Consider the following 20,171-nt stretch of genomic DNA (forward strand, 5'->3'; position numbering starts at 1 on the left):
TAAAGGACAAGTAGAGTCACACTTTATTTATGTCTGAAATGTTGATTGCTAATATACAGCACAACATGGTGTTTAGTTTGTCTTTTAGTTCTGTGCTTTTAATATCCATTCTTCTTGCAATTTAACATATTTTTTAAAAACACACACACGTGTAACAATGCTTTGCAATTATGCAAGTTGTACCTGTTCACAGGTGTCACGTTTCAATATATCTTCTCTGAAAAACAAAATCCTATATGATACAGTACACAGTGAAGGCTACAGCAATCAAGCTACTCAGGAGTAGCATAATGAAAAAGAAGGATTTTAACATAGCAACTTACCTTTCCACATTCATTTGGTCAGGATTTAAGCCTGCTTTTTTTCATTGCCACAGTTTGAATTAATTCATTTCTACAGAGATGAATCTGTGGATGAAGTCTTTAAAGTTTTAAATGTCTTAGACAGTTACATTCTGATCATCTAGAACATATATACAGTATATAAATATATTATATATTTATGTACACAAATGAAGGTTAAACATTGTAAACAGAACCAACATAAGCAGTACAAAAATACCCACTTTGATGAGAACATGCAAATACACGATAACTCAAACCAAGTTTGTGAAGCATCTCTGAGTTGTTTTCTTAAAATATAAATTTCAGCTCACGTAAAATTTAAAGCACATTTGTCAAGAAAGTCAACTTTCCTAATAAAGGTATAAAATCTATTAACAAACACTAGTTATTATTGACTAAATTAATATACAGAGTTTTCGATGATACAGTTTCAAGTATTTTTGTCTTCTCATAGAAATCTAGATATTTCAGTATTTGGCTCAATTACTACTTCTTTTAACAGATAGGACCATAATTCGGAAACCACTTGACAACAAATGGTTTGTGAATCAATGCCTATGGGTAACATTGGAGCCAAAAGGTTGTGGGTAAATGCTAAGGAAGATGGCTTTCCCCTATGTTGTGCCTGCAGTGCTGTATATGCTGGTGTTTATGGGTCCCTGATCCTATATATCCATTGAAATCAGTTGTAAAACACCCTTTTATTATTTTTTAAGGCCGGAAGGAAAGCACCCAGCTATAGAATTCTTGCTCAGTAATGCCTACTGAATGGGAATATATTTAATGATTGACAACAGAAATACAATCACAGTGCGTTTGGCACTGAGCAAATAGATCTTCAAGATACATTCCATCACACCTTCGAATACCTGTCTGTCATTATCCTGACTTAGCCAGAAACTGGGGGGAGTAGCTGAGCTCCAGAATCACAGTAAAAAAGCTACCCAGAACTGAAACAATGCACTTGGTCAGGATTTTAAGCTTCTACATGGTACAAGAATAGGCACAACCAACTGAGCACTCTCCCATACTTGAGTGAACTCACAGGAGAGCTGTCAAGAGTTCTATTCCTGCTTTTCTTGTGCAGGTCTTGTCTCAACAAGCTGCCCTTACATAAACATGATTTATTTTAAAGTCTTCACTTTCCATTTATGCACCCAGACAAGATGTAACACTTGCCATTCTCATTTGTCAACTAGGAACATATGCTTTGGAAGGAGACGATGAACCAAGGACTGAGCTTCCCAGCCTGGTATCCATGGGGAGCAATGTGTCCGCTGACACTCCCCTTTGTGCTTGCAAAATTCACCAGCCCTTTCTTATTTTTTAAAAAATAAAATATTTGCTTTGTTTACAGAGAGTACTGAAAAACATGCCACTCATAACCACCCAGCATCTGTATACTGGTTTGCCATAATATTTATAGATATGATGCAGGGGAATGAATATGGAGGAAAGCAGCTGATACATATTTTGCTTTTTTATATACTAACTTGTTAAAAGAGGCAGAATGCTGCCTGCTTGAGGGAACGACTACATGGCTACTTGGGGAAAGTTGGAGAAATGGGAGTGAGGAGAAGCAAGACAATACAGCTACACAGATGGAATTGGATGGTTGGGTATGATAGGGAAGAGAGGGTGACAAAAAAATCCTAATTAAGAGCCCTTGCAGGCGATTACATGTGTAAGAAAATAAATAATGGGTTTAGGAGGGAGAGATCTATCATGATTCAAGTGTGACTCTAAAAGAAAAAGGTACAAACCTTACCAAAAGAGGACCTTGCTATTTGACCTGATCACTTTCTCCATTTCTGCCCCTGATCACTTTGACAGAGAGTGTCTGAAGTACAATATAATGTCCGCAATACTCCACAATGTTAAGAATCCCAGCTGAAGAGAGCTGGAACTTGTGTATTTTTAATGAAAGTTGAAAAGATTTTGTGGAGTTTGCACTTCAGAGAGCAATAAAGAGAATTGGGGGGAAATCCTGAAAAGGAGGAAGACACCTGTAGGTTCAAACGTGTGGTTTTGGGTTTGGAACTCCCACCCCACCTTTGCAAATTCTTGAGCAAGTTACTGGCCTTTTAGTTTCATAAGCAGTCCTTGCCAAGAAATTGGTGCTTAGGTCATCCCAGCACCCAAACATTTCTGCAACTATGTGATGACACCTGTGACATCATCTAAGGAATCCAAATGTGTCAATCTCAAACAGAGAACACCTGAATTAGATAACTGATAATTGTCCTTTAGCCTTACCAAGTTATTTTCCATGTTATATGATGAATTCAGGAGTCCCCATCTGCACCATGTTTCTAGAATCTACATCTGGCTAAAGAAAACGGTTTGTCCCACATACCTTTAAACATTCAAGGAAAAATGAATTATTGATAATATAGCATAGCTTTCCTGCCACTAGAGTTTCATTAATGTTGCTAGTTCTAACTGCAAGAATGTTAAGTGCACTGTAGAGATGGGAACAGATGCCCATGTTTAGTTTATACAGCCATCACAATTAACTGCAGGTTGAAGAGTCACAAAAGGTTCATTGACTTTCTGATCTTCCTTCATGGAAGCTGCCTGGTCTGAAATTGAAGAGAAGGAGAGTTGATCATGTTCTACTATATGTACTTGGTCCTCTTCCTTGTTTTTCTTCACATAGAACATCTTCCTAAACTTTTTGAGTTCACGAAGTTCACAGAAAGTCTCAAGAACCACCAACATTGCAATGAGGCCCAGCAACAGATAACCTAAGAAGGAATAGAAATACGCTTGAAATATTTGTAAAATCGATGCAGCAGCACTCTTAACTGGAAATGGGTTAAATGCTTTGAGTGAATAGTGTATTATATCATGCAGAAATCCACCTTTGAGCTACATCTATAAAAGACAGGTGTGTTTTTAGGCAAATTGAATTCATCCAAAGTCTTGTGTACTGTTTAAATTATTATACCATTACTGTGTTTAATACAAGGATTTGGTTTAATTTTTTCCCACTCTTTCTTCTCCAAAGTTGTAAAAAAGTGATGTATTCAAAGTCAACTAGCATGTTTCATAACTAATCAGGGATTTGAAACAGGTAATTCTTAAAATGATTGCTACTACACTAGGTGGGTTTACAAGATATGTGCAACTGCCAATCATGTTTCCAACATACCTGACATATGAAACTGCAATTGTTCACTTTGATATGTTTGTAGGACTTGTTGAAAAGCCTTCCTGGTAAAGGAATATGAATTACATAGTAGGCAAAACTGAATGCATAAATGAATTAAAATAATGTTGAGAGCTGAAACTGAATTGAGAAATGGTGAAAGAAAATCTATCCTTTCTCCCATCAGTCTCTTTGACCTTATTGGCACATGCTCCGAGTCCTGGAAAATCAACTCATGAGGAAATAATCTCATTGGAGACCAAAGAGAAGCCTCTTTTCTCCCACTTTTCTTCCATTCAACATTGTAAACTGTTAAAGCTTTTTGCTGTTGTGTGCCTTCAAGCTGTTAATGACCTACAGCAACCCTAAGGTGAACTGGTCTTCTTGGCAAGATATGTTTAGGGGTTGCTTTTGCCTTTCTCTGAGGTTGGAGGGTATGATTTGCCCAAGGTCACTCAGTGGGTTTCCCTGGCTGAGCAGGAATTCTAACTCTGCTCTTCTCAGTCCAATGTTCAATGCACTAAAGCATGCTTGCTCCCTAAGTTACTTTTCATTTAAAGGAAAAACTCTGGGCCCTTCCACACAGCCCTATATCCCAGAATATCAAGGCAGAAAATCCCACATTATCTGAGTGTGGACTCAGATAACCCAGTTCAAAGCAGATATTGTGGGATATAGGGATGTGTAGAAGGGCCCTCTGTTTGGGGTTTGCTCTGTATAGATAGTTAGTTAATGTGTTGATTATCTATTAGGCTGATGCCAGCAGAGGGAGCAAGTTACTATTGAAAATAAGCCAGGAGGAGTTTGAAGTTGCTGGTAAGAGGGATCAGAAATTTCATGATCCTGGTGATGGATCTGTTTTAACCATGACCACAGAGAACAAAAAGAAGGCTCCAATACAGACCAAATCACAAAGATGCCGAAGGCCAGTTGAGCCAACACAGGTCAAGCTAAAGAATCCAAACATTGCTCAGTCTAGGGGTTCTGAAAATTACTTGTACCCTCTCTCTTCCCCAAATTTATGCAAGCTCTGTGGCTGTATCCCTTGGTTTAAGGAGCTTTAGATTAATGTAAGTCAATTCCTTCCTTCCTTGTATCTTCTTTTTTGCATTTCTGTTAGCATTTCTTAGAAGCACAGTAGTTCTGCCAGCAGATTGCTTTGTCGACAGACCTCTGACATGAGCTGGCAGAAGCTAATTCTGCCAGTAGAAGAGCATTTCTGCCAGTCGCAGAATCTTGCATCTCATTTTAACCCCAGTTTTGGTACATTTTTGACTTAGGACTGCACTGCCTGAGAAAGTTAGGCAGAAGATAGGTAGTTGTGCATGTGGTGCTTTCAGCCAATGGATGAACCACAAAATTGTCAGAGCAGATTTGCATGATCAGAGGAATGGCCCATCTAATCTAAAATGCTGCATTGTACAATGTAAAACTAAATGCCTGCAGGAAACCTGAATTCGAAGCTGTTCAGATTCCAGCATCTAACTGCCCTTCCACACAGCTCTATATCCCAGAAGATCAAGGCAGAAAATCCCACAATATCTGCTTTCAACTGGGTTATCTGAGTCCACACTGTCATATATTCCAGTTCAAAGCAGATAATGTGGAGTTTTCTGCCTTGATATTCTGGGATATAGAGCTGTGTGGAAGGGACCTCACATTCAGAAATACAGTCTCTATATTTCAACATCCTATTTAAATAAACAGTAAGTAACTGTCAATGAGGTAGCTTATTTAAATTTGTTCGACCTTGTCAAAACTCCCATAAAAACTTAAGACTGTGACTGCATTTTGAGGCAATGGGACCCCAGATGTATGTATGTATGTATGTATGTATGTATGTATGTATAAAGTGCTAGCTGTGGTCTGTTTTCAACTAAAAGCCCATCTCATTGGTCAGCCTGAAGAAGTGGAAAAAACAAAACAAAACCCTGAATTGCCTGGATCCTATTGGGAGTCCCAATTAGAATAAACTCACAAAATCAATGAGATTTAGCTTACCATTAAACACGTCTAATATAGTTGGGGCTGTTAATAGGATTCGGGACCTGGCTATTCACCTTCTCCAAAATAAAATTATCTAGGAAGTGTCCTCTTCTGTGTGCCATAAGTCAGAGTAACATGCTGTGTGAGGGCATGGGAGAAAACTTTCTCTGTGGTGGAAGGCTTATTAGCAACATTTTTTGGTGTTGTATAAGCATCTGGTTAAAACATATAGGCCTCATCACACTAGAGTAAAAATCCACTTAAAATCCAGTTTCTGTCTCCTGCAGAATTCTGGGGTTTGTAGTTTAGGGAGGAGCCTTTAACAGCCTCACTGAACTACAAACCCCAGAATTCTGCAAGAGGCAGAAACTGGATTTTAAGTGGATTTTTTTTCTCTAGTGTGATTAGTTGTTTACAAAAGTTTTTGAGATATAATTGATTTTACAAACTTTCTCTTGCATACACAATTTCATTTTCAACTTTTAATCTGTCTCTTAATTTGTTAATTGTTTAATAGGGTCTGTCTTTTAAAAGCTATTGTAATTATTGCTATTATTTTGAATTTATCTGATCATTTTTATTGCATGTCACTCTGAAATATTCAGCCAAAGGGTGGGATAGAAATATTTGCCTACATAAATAAATTAAATATATATATTATCTGAGACTCGGTAACCTGGTGTTTACTTTGAATTCTTCAGCATATGGGCCTTAAATGACTTACTTGAATATTGTTGGACTGTACATCCCATCATTTGTCAGCAATGGCTATGCTGGCTAAGATTGATGAGAATCACAGTTGAGCAAAATCTAACAAGTCACAAGATACAAGCTAATAGCAACTACAAATAACACTAAATTACCTGGTCATGCTGTATTTATTATTACTTAATTGGTTCCAGGAAATCTATAGAAGATGAAATTTACTTTAAAGCTGTGATCTGGAATATGCTAGTGTTTGACATTGACTCTGCCAGAATGAAAAAAATATTGTTTCTTGACATATAAATAGAATTTTGGAAATAACACATTGATGCCATGCATTTCCTAAAAATCACACACATACACATAAGAGGAATTTGGTAACAGTTTCCAAAGTGTAGACAAAATGAAACTTTGGCGTTATTTTAAATTTGTTGGTAATGATAACTTTGATACTTACATGTTATTCCTATTTTATACAGCTCTCTGAACTTTTGATTATAACCTTCTCCTGGAACGTAGTCACCAAGGCCAATGGTGCTCAGAGAAATGAAGCAAAAGTAAAAAGATTCCAGGAAGTTCCAGTCATCTTCAAGGCCAGAAAATATTGCAGCTGGGATTAAGAAGAAGCAGGAGATGGTAAGAAAGCCCAGGATCACTGCATGGATGATGGCAACTATCTGCTTCGAGAAACCCCAGCGAATATGGAAGTACAGCACAGGCCGCCTGGTGACATAGACTATAATGCGCTGCACCACTGCTGTCAGGAAGAGCAGCGTGAAGGGGATGCCGATGACAGAATAGATGATGCAGAAGGCCTTCCCTCCATCAGACAAAGGCACCGTGTGACCATAACCTATGGAATAAACAAGAAATTAAAAAGGAGTGAGACTTGGAGGGAATCGGTTTCTAAGAGAACCATTCATTTTTCATCTATTGTATGACAAGGGTCCAGTCCAACATAGATGCAGGCGAAATGTCAGGAGAGAATATTTCTAGAACATGGCCATACAGCCCAAAAAACCTACAACATCCCAACATTTATGTATTTATTTACACTATTTCTATCCCTCTCTTCTCACCCTTGCAGGAGACTCAGAGCGACGTACACAATGGCAATATTCAATACCACATATTCCACAACATAAAATACATCAATGCAAACAAAAAAACCCATATAAATATCATAAAACTGTTAAAACATAAGATCAAATCCTAAGGTCATTATTTGCGTGTTACATTGTGCTGATTTATATTGCACTACCCAAATGCCTGATTGCAAAGCCAGGTCTTCACTTTTTTCTGAACACCAGGAGAGAGGGGGGCAGTCTGATATTACTGGGGAGGGAATTCCACAACCGAGGGGTCACCACAGAGAAGGCCCTGTCTCTCATTTCCACCAACCACACTTGCAGATCTTAACTCTCTAACAGGTTCACATGGCTGACAGTATGAATTTAGAGTCATGTTTGAACCGCTTTAACACTATTAATGTACTAATCTTATAGTTAAAGTGCATCTACAATGTAGAATTAATGCAGTTTGACACAACTGCAACTGTCATGACTCAATGCTAGAATTATGGCAGTTGTAGTTTTCCATGGTTTTAAGTCTTCTCAGGCAAAGAACACTGCTGCCTTACTAAACTGCAACTCCCAGGCATCCATAGCATTGAGTCTTGGCAGTTCAAGCAGTGTCAACATGCATTAATTCTACAGTTTAGATGCACTTTTAGTTAAATTTAAAATCAGATCTTTCTTTTTCAAACACCCTGTATAATGTGAATATCTATTTAACAAGCCCACCTGACCACGTGCACTTTTAATGCCATTCCAGGCCCCCAGGCAAAGCAGTGCACTAGGCCTTGTCTAAACAACCATGCATAGGAATAAAAATCTGAATTATCGGCAAAATAAACGTATATTGATTGACCTCCAACAACCTTGGAACACAGACTTTAAAGCTGTGATCTGGGCTCTCCTCCAATAAATGGACATTGTCAGCAGTTAATTGCCTCCTGTGACTGTTACAATATTCTACCCCCATAACATTGCAAGCAATAAAAATGGTAACATTTTTCTCACACATACAGACATGCTTTTTTTTTTTTGTCGTGTCAGGAGCAACTTGACGAACTGCAAGTCACTTCTGGTGTGAGAGAATTGGGCGTCTGCAAGGACGTTGCTCAGGGGACGCCTGGATGATTTGATGTTTTTATCATCCTTGTGGGATGCTTCTCTCATGTCCCCGCATGAGGAGCTGGAGCTGATAGAGGGAGCTCATCCACCTTTCCCCAGATTCGAACCTGCGACCTTCAGTCCTGCCAGCTCAGGGGTTTAACCCACTGTGCCACCGGGGGCTCCTACAGACATGCTAACCCTTTGCTACAAGTTGTCATTTTTCTTTTTCTACCGAGTTAGTGAGAAATTTGAATGTTGAGGTGGGTGATTTCAAGCCAAATCTACATTTATTCTTCAGATGTAATAAAACTATGCATCCGGGTCTTTGAGCGTTAATATTTAGGGATTTAAATAATTTTTAAAAAGCACAGAGAAATCAGTAGACAATTTCAGAATATGTTTAGTGATATCTGGCTCCTAAGTTCATAATGAACTGCAGTTTAACTTTGAATTTAACTGTAATTGCAGTTAGTAAAGCAGACCTACTGAATCCATGTGAACCTTAGATTCCCATTAATTCCATAGATATAGTTAGATATAATTATAATTAGGACTAACAATTGGAAGGAGACCAAATAATTTATGGATACGTTTTTTAATTTTATAACAGTGATTTGTATATTTTATTGCAAATATCCCCGATAAAGGATTCTTATGATTTTGAAATAAGGTAGAATAGTACATTTTAATGCTACCTATTATTAGTGCCAGGCACCCAGTATTTCAGTTACAGATTAATAACTGACCGTTACATATACAGAACTGCTCCATATTCAATGTATTTATATCATGTCAAAAGGATTGCATAAACAAGTATAAATTGATAAAATAGAGGGAGCACAAGTGGCTAAAAATTTTTTGACCAAAAACCAGACTTTAAACAACTCTTCCTCTGCAACTTTAAACTATTCTTCCTCTGTGCATGAGGCAGGGCATTGTGGGCAAGCATATAGAGGTGGACTTGTTTTGTTCTGCTCCACAGTCTCACAAAGTGGAATATTCTTCTAGGTAGTTCTGTTTTGCCAGGTTGTCTTTTGATCTGCCCACTCCATTTCTGAGTCTGTTCAGGGACTTCCAAGTTGACCATGCTTGGTTTTCCCTTGGAGGCAGACCCTGGTGGGGGCCATCCAATTGGGATGTCCTGGTTTAGCTGCCCGGAGGGATAACCTTGTTGTTGCTGGGGGAACATTAAGAGGAGTGGTGGTTCCCATGAAGCTTTTCCTTGATTTGGGTCTACTGGAAGGAGCTGTTAGCCATAAAGTGGGTGGCTTTCACAGTGTTCAGCCTTATTTCTCTCACAGTTAGCAGCAACTTCCCATTGCACATCAGCTTATAGAGTCTATCAACAGGTGTAGGTCTGAGACACCCTATAAGCCAGCTAGCTTATAGAATCTATCAAGAGGTGTAAGTTTGAGACATGCTGTGATTATTCTGCATGTTTAATTCAGTGCCGTATTCACCTTCTTCACGTAGGCAAACTTATGCCAAATGCCAAACAGGGCAGGCATACTCAGCAGTTGAATAAAACAAGGCCAGGGCTGATGTTCCTTTTAGTTTTGGGTCTGCACCCCATGTGCTACCAGTAAGTTTCCACATGATGTTATTGCGTGCAGGTACTTTGTGCTTGGTGTTCATACAGTGTTTCTTAAATGTTAATGTTCAATCTAAGGTGACACCGAGATATTTAAGATGGAAACAGTGTTCGAGTTCTTCAATAAGACTATATAGTCTTAAATCATATAAATACTGCACCAGCCCACCTTAAGAGACAGTGGCTGGACTGAGTGAAGGAGGTTGTTCAGCTTCTGATCAGGATACAAGAGGGATAACATTTCCACTTTGCCACTAGTGAGCAAGACTGCAACCATCAGAAGCAGAACCCCTATTACAAATCTTTGTTGCAACCTTAATGGTGAGGAGGAGAAGGTTATCGTATCCTTTTTGCAACTTCATTAGAAGCTGAACGACCCTGCTTTGCCCAAATCAGCTGTTGGCTCTTAAAGAGGTCTGAGATGCCTGTGCCAGGGAAGGTGATGACCTACAATGACTTAGTTAGGCACACATAACTAAATAGTGGGTGCTGGATATTTACAGCAAAAGTAACAAGAATGGTTATTTCTTCTTAGTAAACTTTCTTCTAATCCAGATTTATTAAGTCTTTAATTTACAGAAATTAAATTGTACAAAAATTCTCCAGCACTTTATGTAGATTCTTCAATTTTAGGAGCCCAACTTTATATGTTGTCCTATGAAAATGAATTTATAGCTGTGCAGTTCGGTTTTGGTTTTCTGAGAACATAATGAAAGGCATCTTCAATGCAGGGCTTTATTTTTAAGTCAGGCCTAAATCCCTCAGGAACTCTGATTCATTTCAATTTATATTTTCCAAAAGCAGGAAAGCAGAAAGGGAGTTCAGAATCCAACAAAAAAATGTTAAAATGTATTAATCTGGTTTCTGAATATCAAAATACAATTGCACTATGGTAAATTAAAATAAATTCTTCGAAAACATAACATGCTTTTCAACAAGGTTGACTTGACTTTCCAGCACTGAAAATCAAATACAGGGAAAAGAAATATGCTCCTGCACAACAAAATCTAATAACCTGGATAGAAGAAGCAAGGTTTGACTTCTGATGTTCCCTTTGAGTATTTCAGAGAGACAGCTTCAAATGGGTACATTTATTGGTTTACCTATTTGCTAGACAACAAATAATCAAGAGCTGCTGTTTGGGTAAGGCTCTCACTAATGAGTTAGGGATGTTGCCTGGCACTGCTCAATCAATAACAAGCAGATACTATATCCATATTTACAAGGAGTATAAAAGTATTCTGAAGTAAGCAAGCTCAGGGGTACTTCTGAAGACTTGTATGTAAGACTTCTATACTCATACAAGCTAATAATGAGGTAGTTTAATTGGGCAAGGGGACTAATGCATGCCTCACCTCAACAAGACAGGGTCCTGTATAAAAGAGATCATGATAAGGCCATCACTGGGGGAAAAACACATTCTGAATTGTGCTATACTGAATAATTACCAGCCAGTATCTGAATCACTTTTCTTGGACAAGGTTCTATAGCACATGGTGGCATGCCAGCTCAAGGGACTTCTACATGAAATAGATTACTTAGGCCCATCAGGCTTACCTATGAGAAGGGAACATCTTTGGCACCTTTGGTGGATCACCTACACCAGGACCTGGATAGAGGAGATATGTTCCTGTTTGTTCTGCTAAAGTTTTCAATATAACTAACAATGGCATTTGGGAATTTGAGTGCCTCTCTTTTTTACAATATTTCTGATTCATTTTAGAGTGGTGAACTCAGAAAGTGGTGCTGAGGGGAACACCTATTCAACACCATGATTATTTATTTATTTATTTATTTACCTTACTTATATACTGCTGTTCTCAGCCCGAAGGCGACTCACAGCGGTTCACAACAAATACGAACAGCAAAAATTCAGTGCTACAGTATAAAAACAGTTAACAACCTAACACATTACAAAATTAATAAACAGTTACTACAATACCCATTCACTGTCGTCTCATCATCAAAAACATGTTCCAGATTCGTCATCCATTGTTCCATTCCAGTGTTCATTAACCAATCATTGCACTAATTATTCGAACGCCTGCTCAAATAGCCAGGTCTTCACTTTTTTGCGGAATACCATTAGAGATGGTGCTAGTCTAATGTCCGTAGGAAGGGCATTCCACAGCCGAGGAGCCACCACCGAGAAGCCCCTATCTCTCGTCCCCGCCTATGTGTTCCCTCAGGACTCTGTTCTGCTCCTCGCGGTGGTTCAAAACCGCGATTAAAGGATACGCATAATTTAGGTATTCTGTGTTTAACTAGTATCCCGATGATATTTTATTTATTTATTTAAAACTTTTATATCCTGATGTTCTCAACCTCCATAGAGGGACTCAGACCAGCTAAAGTGATATACAACACTTTAGTTACTTTAATTCCCTGGAAACTGTTTTGATATGAAACTATGTCTTCTATTACTTATATACTGGATGGTGGAGAGGAAATTGGAACTTAATTCCAGAGGTACTAATGATCATCTTAAAAGCAGATCAAGAAATATGAATTCAGCCTGTACTGGAGAGGCTCATACTACATTTAAATTCTCAGGCTAGTATATTGGCTTAGACTCAGTTCTGAGTCTGGAAACCAAGATTTCAGCAGTAGCCTGGAGTGCACAGTGTGCGCAGGCATGTGAGCTTTTAAGTTGCCTGTTGATTTATGGCAACCCCATGAATTCCATATGTTTTTTTTAACAAAACAAACAACAAATACATTAACACTGGCAAAAGTCATGTGCCAGCTGTGTTCATTCCTGGAGATGTCAGCAATATTTGTAGTGACACATGTCTTGATTAGATCTTGTTTGGATGGCTGTAATACATACAGGTGGGCTTGCTTTTGGAAACTGTCTGGAAACTTCAATGAGTCCAACATACTACAATCAAACACTTGAACTGGGCTGCAAACATAGAACATAAGTCCCTTGCTGCTAAAACTTTACTGGCTATTGGTTTCTTTTGAGTCAAAATTCAAAGAGCTGGTTGGGTCTTTTGAAAGTTCTACAGGGATTTGGTCCAAACTAGCTGGAAGACTAAATCTCCTAAACAGCATCCTGAGATATTTTTAGATCCTTGGATCACAGTCCTGTCTAGTGGGGATATGTAACAGGACCTTCTTGATAACTGCTCCCAGACTGTGAAATTCTCATCCATGGGAGAATATGCTGGTCCACTATCTGAAGTTCTTTCACAGGCAGATAAAGATCTTTTTTTTATTTAAACAGACTCTTTGCAATTAACTAGCTGTGCAAACTGTGACCTATGCTTTTATTCTTATTCGTTTATTTTTAAACTCCTCTATTAAATTAATAGAGTTTCAATATAGTTCTTTATTTAAATTAATAATCAGATGTTGAGCCATATTTATTTATTTTAAGGAAAATCTATATCATCAAAACATAGTCAGGTTATAAAATCAACATGGATAGTTAGATGAATTGTGCTGATTCAAGTTTGTAGTCCATAGTGTCTGCCTGGGTTTAGATCAATACTATACTATTACTATACTAAAAATAAACAGACAAATACACACTTACAAAAGAAAGCTTTGCAGATGTTTCTAGAAAACATCCCTGCACTTTGACCAACCACTGCAGGGCCCCAATCTTGGTTTTACTTCTGACAGTTTACAAAAATAGCTTGGATGTTCTAGCATGAAGTTGTTAATTAGCAGCAATTATCTTGTCTAGTGCAGAATATAAAAGAATATGAAGAGTCAAGTGTCTCTTTGAGGCAGAAAGATGAGTTTGATGTTATGCTTTTTCATCCTCCGCTGCAACTTTCACAAATATGCATCCATTTTTAATGCTCATCCTAATTAATCCAAGCTCTTGAAAATCACTGTTTATTCCTAACACTCTGTACTGATTGCTGGCTGTGGAGATAGCGACTGCTGAGTGCAGCACCTGGGCAGGATGGTGATTCAGCCAAGGAATCACAAATGTCAGGTGCAATTAATCCAGAACAGGCTTCTGAGACTGGTGATGTGGCATCTGTCACCAACCCACATGAAGCAGGATTTGCTCAACAGCTTGACAGTCATATATTGCCATCTACTGATATATTTAATCAACCAAGACTCTAACAAAACCAGAATACACTGTGTAGCCTTGTTGGTAGAAAACCTGAAAGAAATAAGTAATGCATAAATGTGCAGGGATGGTTGAAAAGAAGAGAACACAATCTGGCTTACTTTTCTAAACCAGGAACAGAGCTTAGAACCACTACTCCATCCTTCAAAAAACAACACTTAATCCATTGTTGTAGTTTTTCAAGAGCATCAAGCTGCATCCTACTTATGACTGACAAGTACTAAAACTTATTTGTGACATGCTATTCTTAGAGCTCCAACATTTTTGAAATAAGAAAAAAATCTTCATCATGTGCACAGCAGCAGCAATTTAAGATCATTTTATTAAAGGCAATGAATAATGACACTAGCTTAGATTCTGTATTATGGTCAATGGTAGGTAACTTCACCCATCTGCAACTAAGTAGCACAGCCCCATCAAAACAGTGTTAGTTAATTGTGAAGATTGTAACAGGGCACCAGCCAGAGAGTCCAGGAGTACAAAAGACAGTGACATGGCTCAGGGTTCAATGTGCACCTGCTATTTCTGTAGGTACTCTTTGGTACAATTATGTGTTTATATAATGGAAGCCCTTTGGTGAGTAGGATATTGTTCAAATGCTCAATTCTCTTTCCTGTACATGTATAGCCGCTTACGTCAATGCAAGTCCTCAACAAAATGCCAGTTTAACATATTACTTCCATGTTCCATATCAAGCTTGCCTGAAAATTAAGTAAATGCCTTGTTGCATGTCTCATTGCCATGCGACGTTAATTTGATGGGTACACACCACAAGACTCCCTCCCTCCCTTGACCACAAACTCTCTCCATTCCCTTTGAATTTTCAGCTGCCAACTAAGACTATACTGTTTTAAATGATCTTCAAATTTTAAAACCAGGGCTTCTGCTCTGGCTATTTAACTGTCCATGGTTTCAAAAGTATTTTGAAGTCATCCTTGCTTTGTTATTAAATGTTTCATTTGTGCGATCACAAGTTACACAACCAATCCTGTGTATCATCAACAGGATTCTAGCCTACTGTGTTCTTTTAAAAGCCTATTTTTTCTAACCATTATACAAAGTTTCTGTAATTCCAAAATTATTTTCATTGCCTGTTCCTCTAATCTAGTGGTTACCAACAATTTGTCCTGTGAGAATTTTGGACTTTAGTTCCCAGAATTCCTGACAGTTGGTTAAGCTGGCAAGAATTTTTGGGAGTTGACATTTCAAATATCTAGAGAAGCAAATTGGGACCACTGCTAGTCAGCCCTAGATAACATTTTACAGCAATTATTATGCTTCCTTAACTTCAGTCAAAAGATACTTCTGTGCGTTTATTTCACTCTCCCTTTCAAGTGTCTTATGTGGTGGATAAATCAAGGCAGTCAAGATTTCAGCATTCCCCACTATTGGCCAGGCTGATCGTCCAATAAACATGTAGATTCCCACAGGTTGCCCATCCCTGGGATATTTTATTGGAAGTATTTCAGCTTCCCATCTGTTTCAAGATTTCTTTTCTCATCATTATGCAGTACTAATGCTTTTTTACACTTGGCTCATGCCAAAATTTGTATAGAAATCAGTCAGGGGTTAAAAATAATGTTACTAGCCCCAGCCAGTAGTTGAATTCAGAGTACAGCCTTTGTTAAGCTGTTAGCGTGAGCCTAAATCCAACTGATGATTTAAGCTAGAGCAGGCTCATGTTGAAACAGCACAGTTCTGTTGGCACAACATGCAAACAGCATCTTTTAGATTTAGAATCTTCCTTTGAAGACCTGGCTTTACAAAGGAGTTTATGTATGCATAATATGTTGTGGATGTGCAACAATTCCATAATATCCATCACTAGTGGGTTGTATAGGCAGGACATACCGTAATAGTCACCACCACATATAAGTCACAGTCCCATTTTGATGTGACTTATATGTTGGCCCTCTGTAAGTTGGGTTCTGCATCAATCAACCTCAGCTTGAAAAATTAGGGGAAAAAATTCCAGCACTAATTTGAGATGTTCACCATTACATTGTAAATCCCATTTTACTATGCCATTGTATATAATGGGATTTGAGCATCTACAGGTTTTGATATCCATGGGGTGGCAAGGGTGGCTGGATATCCCCAAGGAATAATGAGGACCCACTGTAGTTCATGTACAACTACGAAATAAGAGGGAAAACAATGAAATGACTGAAATATCATGTCAATGTAAACAGTAATAACTATATTAAACTTCTTTGTACAAGACAGCATGAAAATTATGACTATTTAGTTTACATCTATTGATACTAGTACAACTGGGACCTCTAAACTACTAATTTTAAAAAAGCAGCAGACTGTTAATTTGCATGTAATTATCACATACTGTGTTGTACACAGCAATTAACTCCTTTATGTGCCATATAATTAAATACTTTTTTGTAATTAGTTGTTGGATATTACAAATATGCATTCTAAAAATTGAAGGCGTTTGCTATTTCTTTTTCAACATTCATAATGTTTTGTTCTGCAAGATTCACATCATACTACAATGATCCAGCGTGAAATAGAATTACATTTTCACTAATATGAAGTGTACTTGTTATTTCTCACCTTGAGTCTGTCTTGCACAGTCACTGCAAACTCAAAAATAGCAAATTAAAATGATTTATTTGTATTCTAATAAGGCAAATTAGGCACAGTGTTGCATCGATCCCATACAATTTGTAACACTTACAATTGCTCTCAAATTAACCAGTACAGAGGCCCTTTGAGTCCGTTGGCTTTAGATCTGTGATTTCAACGAATCACTGATTGTCACATGCCAGATTTTTAAAAAGCAGCAATGTGTATGTGGACACACTGATATGTGCATGTTCACATTGCCACCATTTAACAATATGGGTCATGATCATCCATGCTTTTTGTATCCATGCAGGATCCCAGAATAGAATCACCACGAATATAGCAGGACCACTGTACAGAGTAATCTTATAATATATAGAATGACTGTGATTTGAGTCACAGGACAATATGCAGAGGAAAATAGGGAGGAACAGCAGTAACTGAAATTAGGAAAGTCAAGGTCAGATTTCCTTCCAGAGTAATTATTTTATAATAATTTGGAAATTGTCTTTCACCTTTTGAACTTTTTTTCCAAATTTACTTGATAAGCATTTCATCAGTGCTAGAACACCTATGATCCCTCCCAATTATTGTTTGCCAATGCCTATTAAGGCAATGATAAATGGCTATACTTTTTACATTTACATTCCCTCCCGTCTCACTAATTACATCTCAATTAGTGAGACTACACCAAACATGTACAAATATCTTCCAACCGAGGAAACTCTGTGCGCCTAAGGAAATGGCCTGTGGTCTGCAAAAGCTTATGCTAAATAAAACTTGTTAGCCTTCAAGAGTAGATATTATTGTGTATGTAAGAGTTGATACCAGATCCTACTGTTTTATTTGCAAGAACACCTCCCTTGGAAACTTAAGGTATTGATTGATAGAAGAGAAAATGTGGCATAGTGGTGGCTTGCTTCTTGCATTCTCTATCTCAGTGGTTCTCAACCTTCCTAATGCAGCAACCCCTTAATACAGTTCCTCCTGTTGTGGTGAGCCCCAACCATAATAAAGTTATTTTCATTGCTACTACATAGCTGTAATTTTGCTACTGTTATGGTATCTGATATGCAGGATGTATTTTCATTCGCTGGACCAAATTAGGCACAAATACCCAATAAGTCCAAATTTGAATACTGGTGAGATTTGGGGGGGGGGGGGGGGGCTGATTTTGTCATTTGGGAATTGTAATTGCTGGGATTTATAGTTCACCTACAATCAAAGAACATTCTGAACTCCACAAATGATGGAATTGAACCAGACTTGGCACACAGAACTCCCATGATCAACAGAAAATACTGGAAAGGTTTGGTGGGCATTGACCTTGAGTTTTGGAGTTGTAGTTCACCTACATCCAGAGAGCACTCAAACAATGATAGATCTGAACCAAACTTGGCACGAATACACAATATGCCCAAATGTGAATACCAGTAGAGTTTGAGGAAAATAGAATTGACATTTGGGAGTTGTAGTTGTTGGGATTTATAGTTCACCCACAATCAAAGAACATTCTGAACCCTACCAATGATATATTGGGCCAAACTTTCCACACAGAACCCCCATGAACAACAGAAAATACTGTGCTTTCTGACGGTCTTTGGCAACCTACTGACACCCCCTCATGACCCCCTCCCCCAGGGGCCCCGACCCCCAAGCTGAGAAACACTGTCTTATTATATATTTTTTTAAAAAAAAACAATTTAAAACAGTTCTATTACAACATGAAGCTAGAACATTTGGAGCAGAATTAAAAAGATTCAAGTAAAGATTAAAACATGGCAGGCCATATAAAAAGATAATTCTACCTCATCAAATAAGAGGTAAAGGCCTGGCAACATACAAAGGTCTTTGTCTGCTGGTGGAAAAAGAACAATGAGGTTTTTTGCTCTTGGTTACACTTGGTCATTTGGATTTGGCATTGATTTTGTGTGGCCTCATTTGGACATGACCCAACCTTATCCAATCAGGCTTTGAATACAAAACGTTTTGGTTTTTTTTTGTAATTTCAAACTTCCACGCCTCCCATTAACTTCTGTTGGGAAATCAAGGCAGTCACTGCATTCTTCCCATATAAATACATGACAATTTGAAAGATGATCATCATAATAATAATTTATTTCTCATCCACCTCTCCTTGTGGCTCGAGGTGGGTCACAGCACAGTTAAAACACATAAATATTGCAAAAATTCTAGAAAAACACACATTAAAATGTAGTTCTATAAAAGATACATATGAAAGCATACTTCTATAAAATTATATCATCGTAATTAATCCCGCCAAATTGCAGACAAATAGGTGTGGTGATTTGGGCAAATTACTTTTACAATTAACTTACAGTTAACTTAATATATTTAAAATGTGTTAATATGCATGCTATTATTTTGCATAATGGTAGTATCTATGAAATATGTATGTTGCTTTCAATTTCTTCAGAAGTGCCTGTGATGCAGTTAAAATTTGAAGGGCACTCAAACCCTGCTGAGAGGCAAAGCCAATTACTGTAATGAAATAGTAACAAATTTCATTAGTCTCGTTACACTCACAAAATTTTCACCAACAAAACTTTCGAAATGCTTTAGAAATGAAGTGCCAGGACCCCCCAGTTTTGTAAATACTTTTGAACCTTTTTTTTTTAAATGGATCGCACATGCCTAGTAAATATATCTGCAAAATAGTAACTTTTTGGACCATACTTAGTTGCTAAATAGTCTTAATAAAAAACAAGGGAACAAATGGTTACACATTTATCATTGTGAAGTTGGAAGAAATTTCAAGGGTCATCTAGTCAAACCCTCTGCCAATGTAAAAAAATCCACAGTTAAAGCATCTTTGGCACATGGTCATTCTGCTTCTGTCTATCTCACTGTCAAGGAGATTTTGCAGTCAGGGAATTCTTCCTAATTTTCAGTCTTCTTTCTTGTTATTTGAATTAATTCAAATGCTGTTGTCCATCTTCCTTGGCTATTTGAAGATGGCTATCCTCTTACCTATCAATCTTCTCTTTCCTAGGCTGTCTGAACTTCTTTTTGAAGGAAATAAAACTCCATTTAACTCAACTGACTGAACTTTCATGTTTTTTTTAAATGCCATTGGAATATAATGGGATCTATAATGTACTTTCCAAGAATGATGTCTTTTCTACACCACCACAAAGGCTTGGCAAATATAATTCCAACGTCAACATTCCCACCTGGGCTTTTTGTGATTAGTGACTCAGCCTTTTAAAAGCATCTCATGTTCATGAAAAGAAATCATGTTAAAATGCTTCAATGAATCACTTCCCAGGACGTTTAATTAGTGCTCTCATTCCACCCATGCCAACCGCCCCCCTCCCCCAGCCAATATTTCTTTCATAGTGTTCTTGTCATCAGTTGTGTTGTGAAAAATTAATTTTGAATCTAACGACACTGTTCTGCATATTTTCAATCAGTCTTATGATACTCATTTTAATTTGAACATTTTGCTTTATGAGTTTGACCTCTAACAATCAGGCAAACTATAGAAATGTCCTTCTGTCAAAAGAAAAGGTTATTAAAC

At 37.7% G+C, this 20,171-nt stretch overlaps 1 protein-coding gene across 1 annotated transcript in view; it reads right to left on the bottom strand.

Annotated features, from left to right (window-relative positions):
• Positions 1 to 20,171, bottom strand: part of KCNK1 (potassium two pore domain channel subfamily K member 1) — a 27,907-nt gene continuing 7,736 nt past the window's right edge. The window contains exons 2-3 of the mRNA XM_060753836.2: positions 6,644 to 7,039; positions 1 to 3,091 (exon numbers count right to left, since the gene is read on the bottom strand). Of these exons, the coding sequence (XP_060609819.1) occupies positions 2,835 to 3,091; positions 6,644 to 7,039 (653 nt within the window). The 3' untranslated portion in view covers positions 1 to 2,834. The remainder of the gene's footprint in view (positions 3,092 to 6,643; positions 7,040 to 20,171) is intronic.

The sequence above is a fragment of the Anolis sagrei genome, chromosome 1 (assembly GCF_037176765.1).
Source record: "Anolis sagrei isolate rAnoSag1 chromosome 1, rAnoSag1.mat, whole genome shotgun sequence".
NCBI classification, from domain to species: domain Eukaryota; kingdom Metazoa; phylum Chordata; class Lepidosauria; order Squamata; family Dactyloidae; genus Anolis; species Anolis sagrei.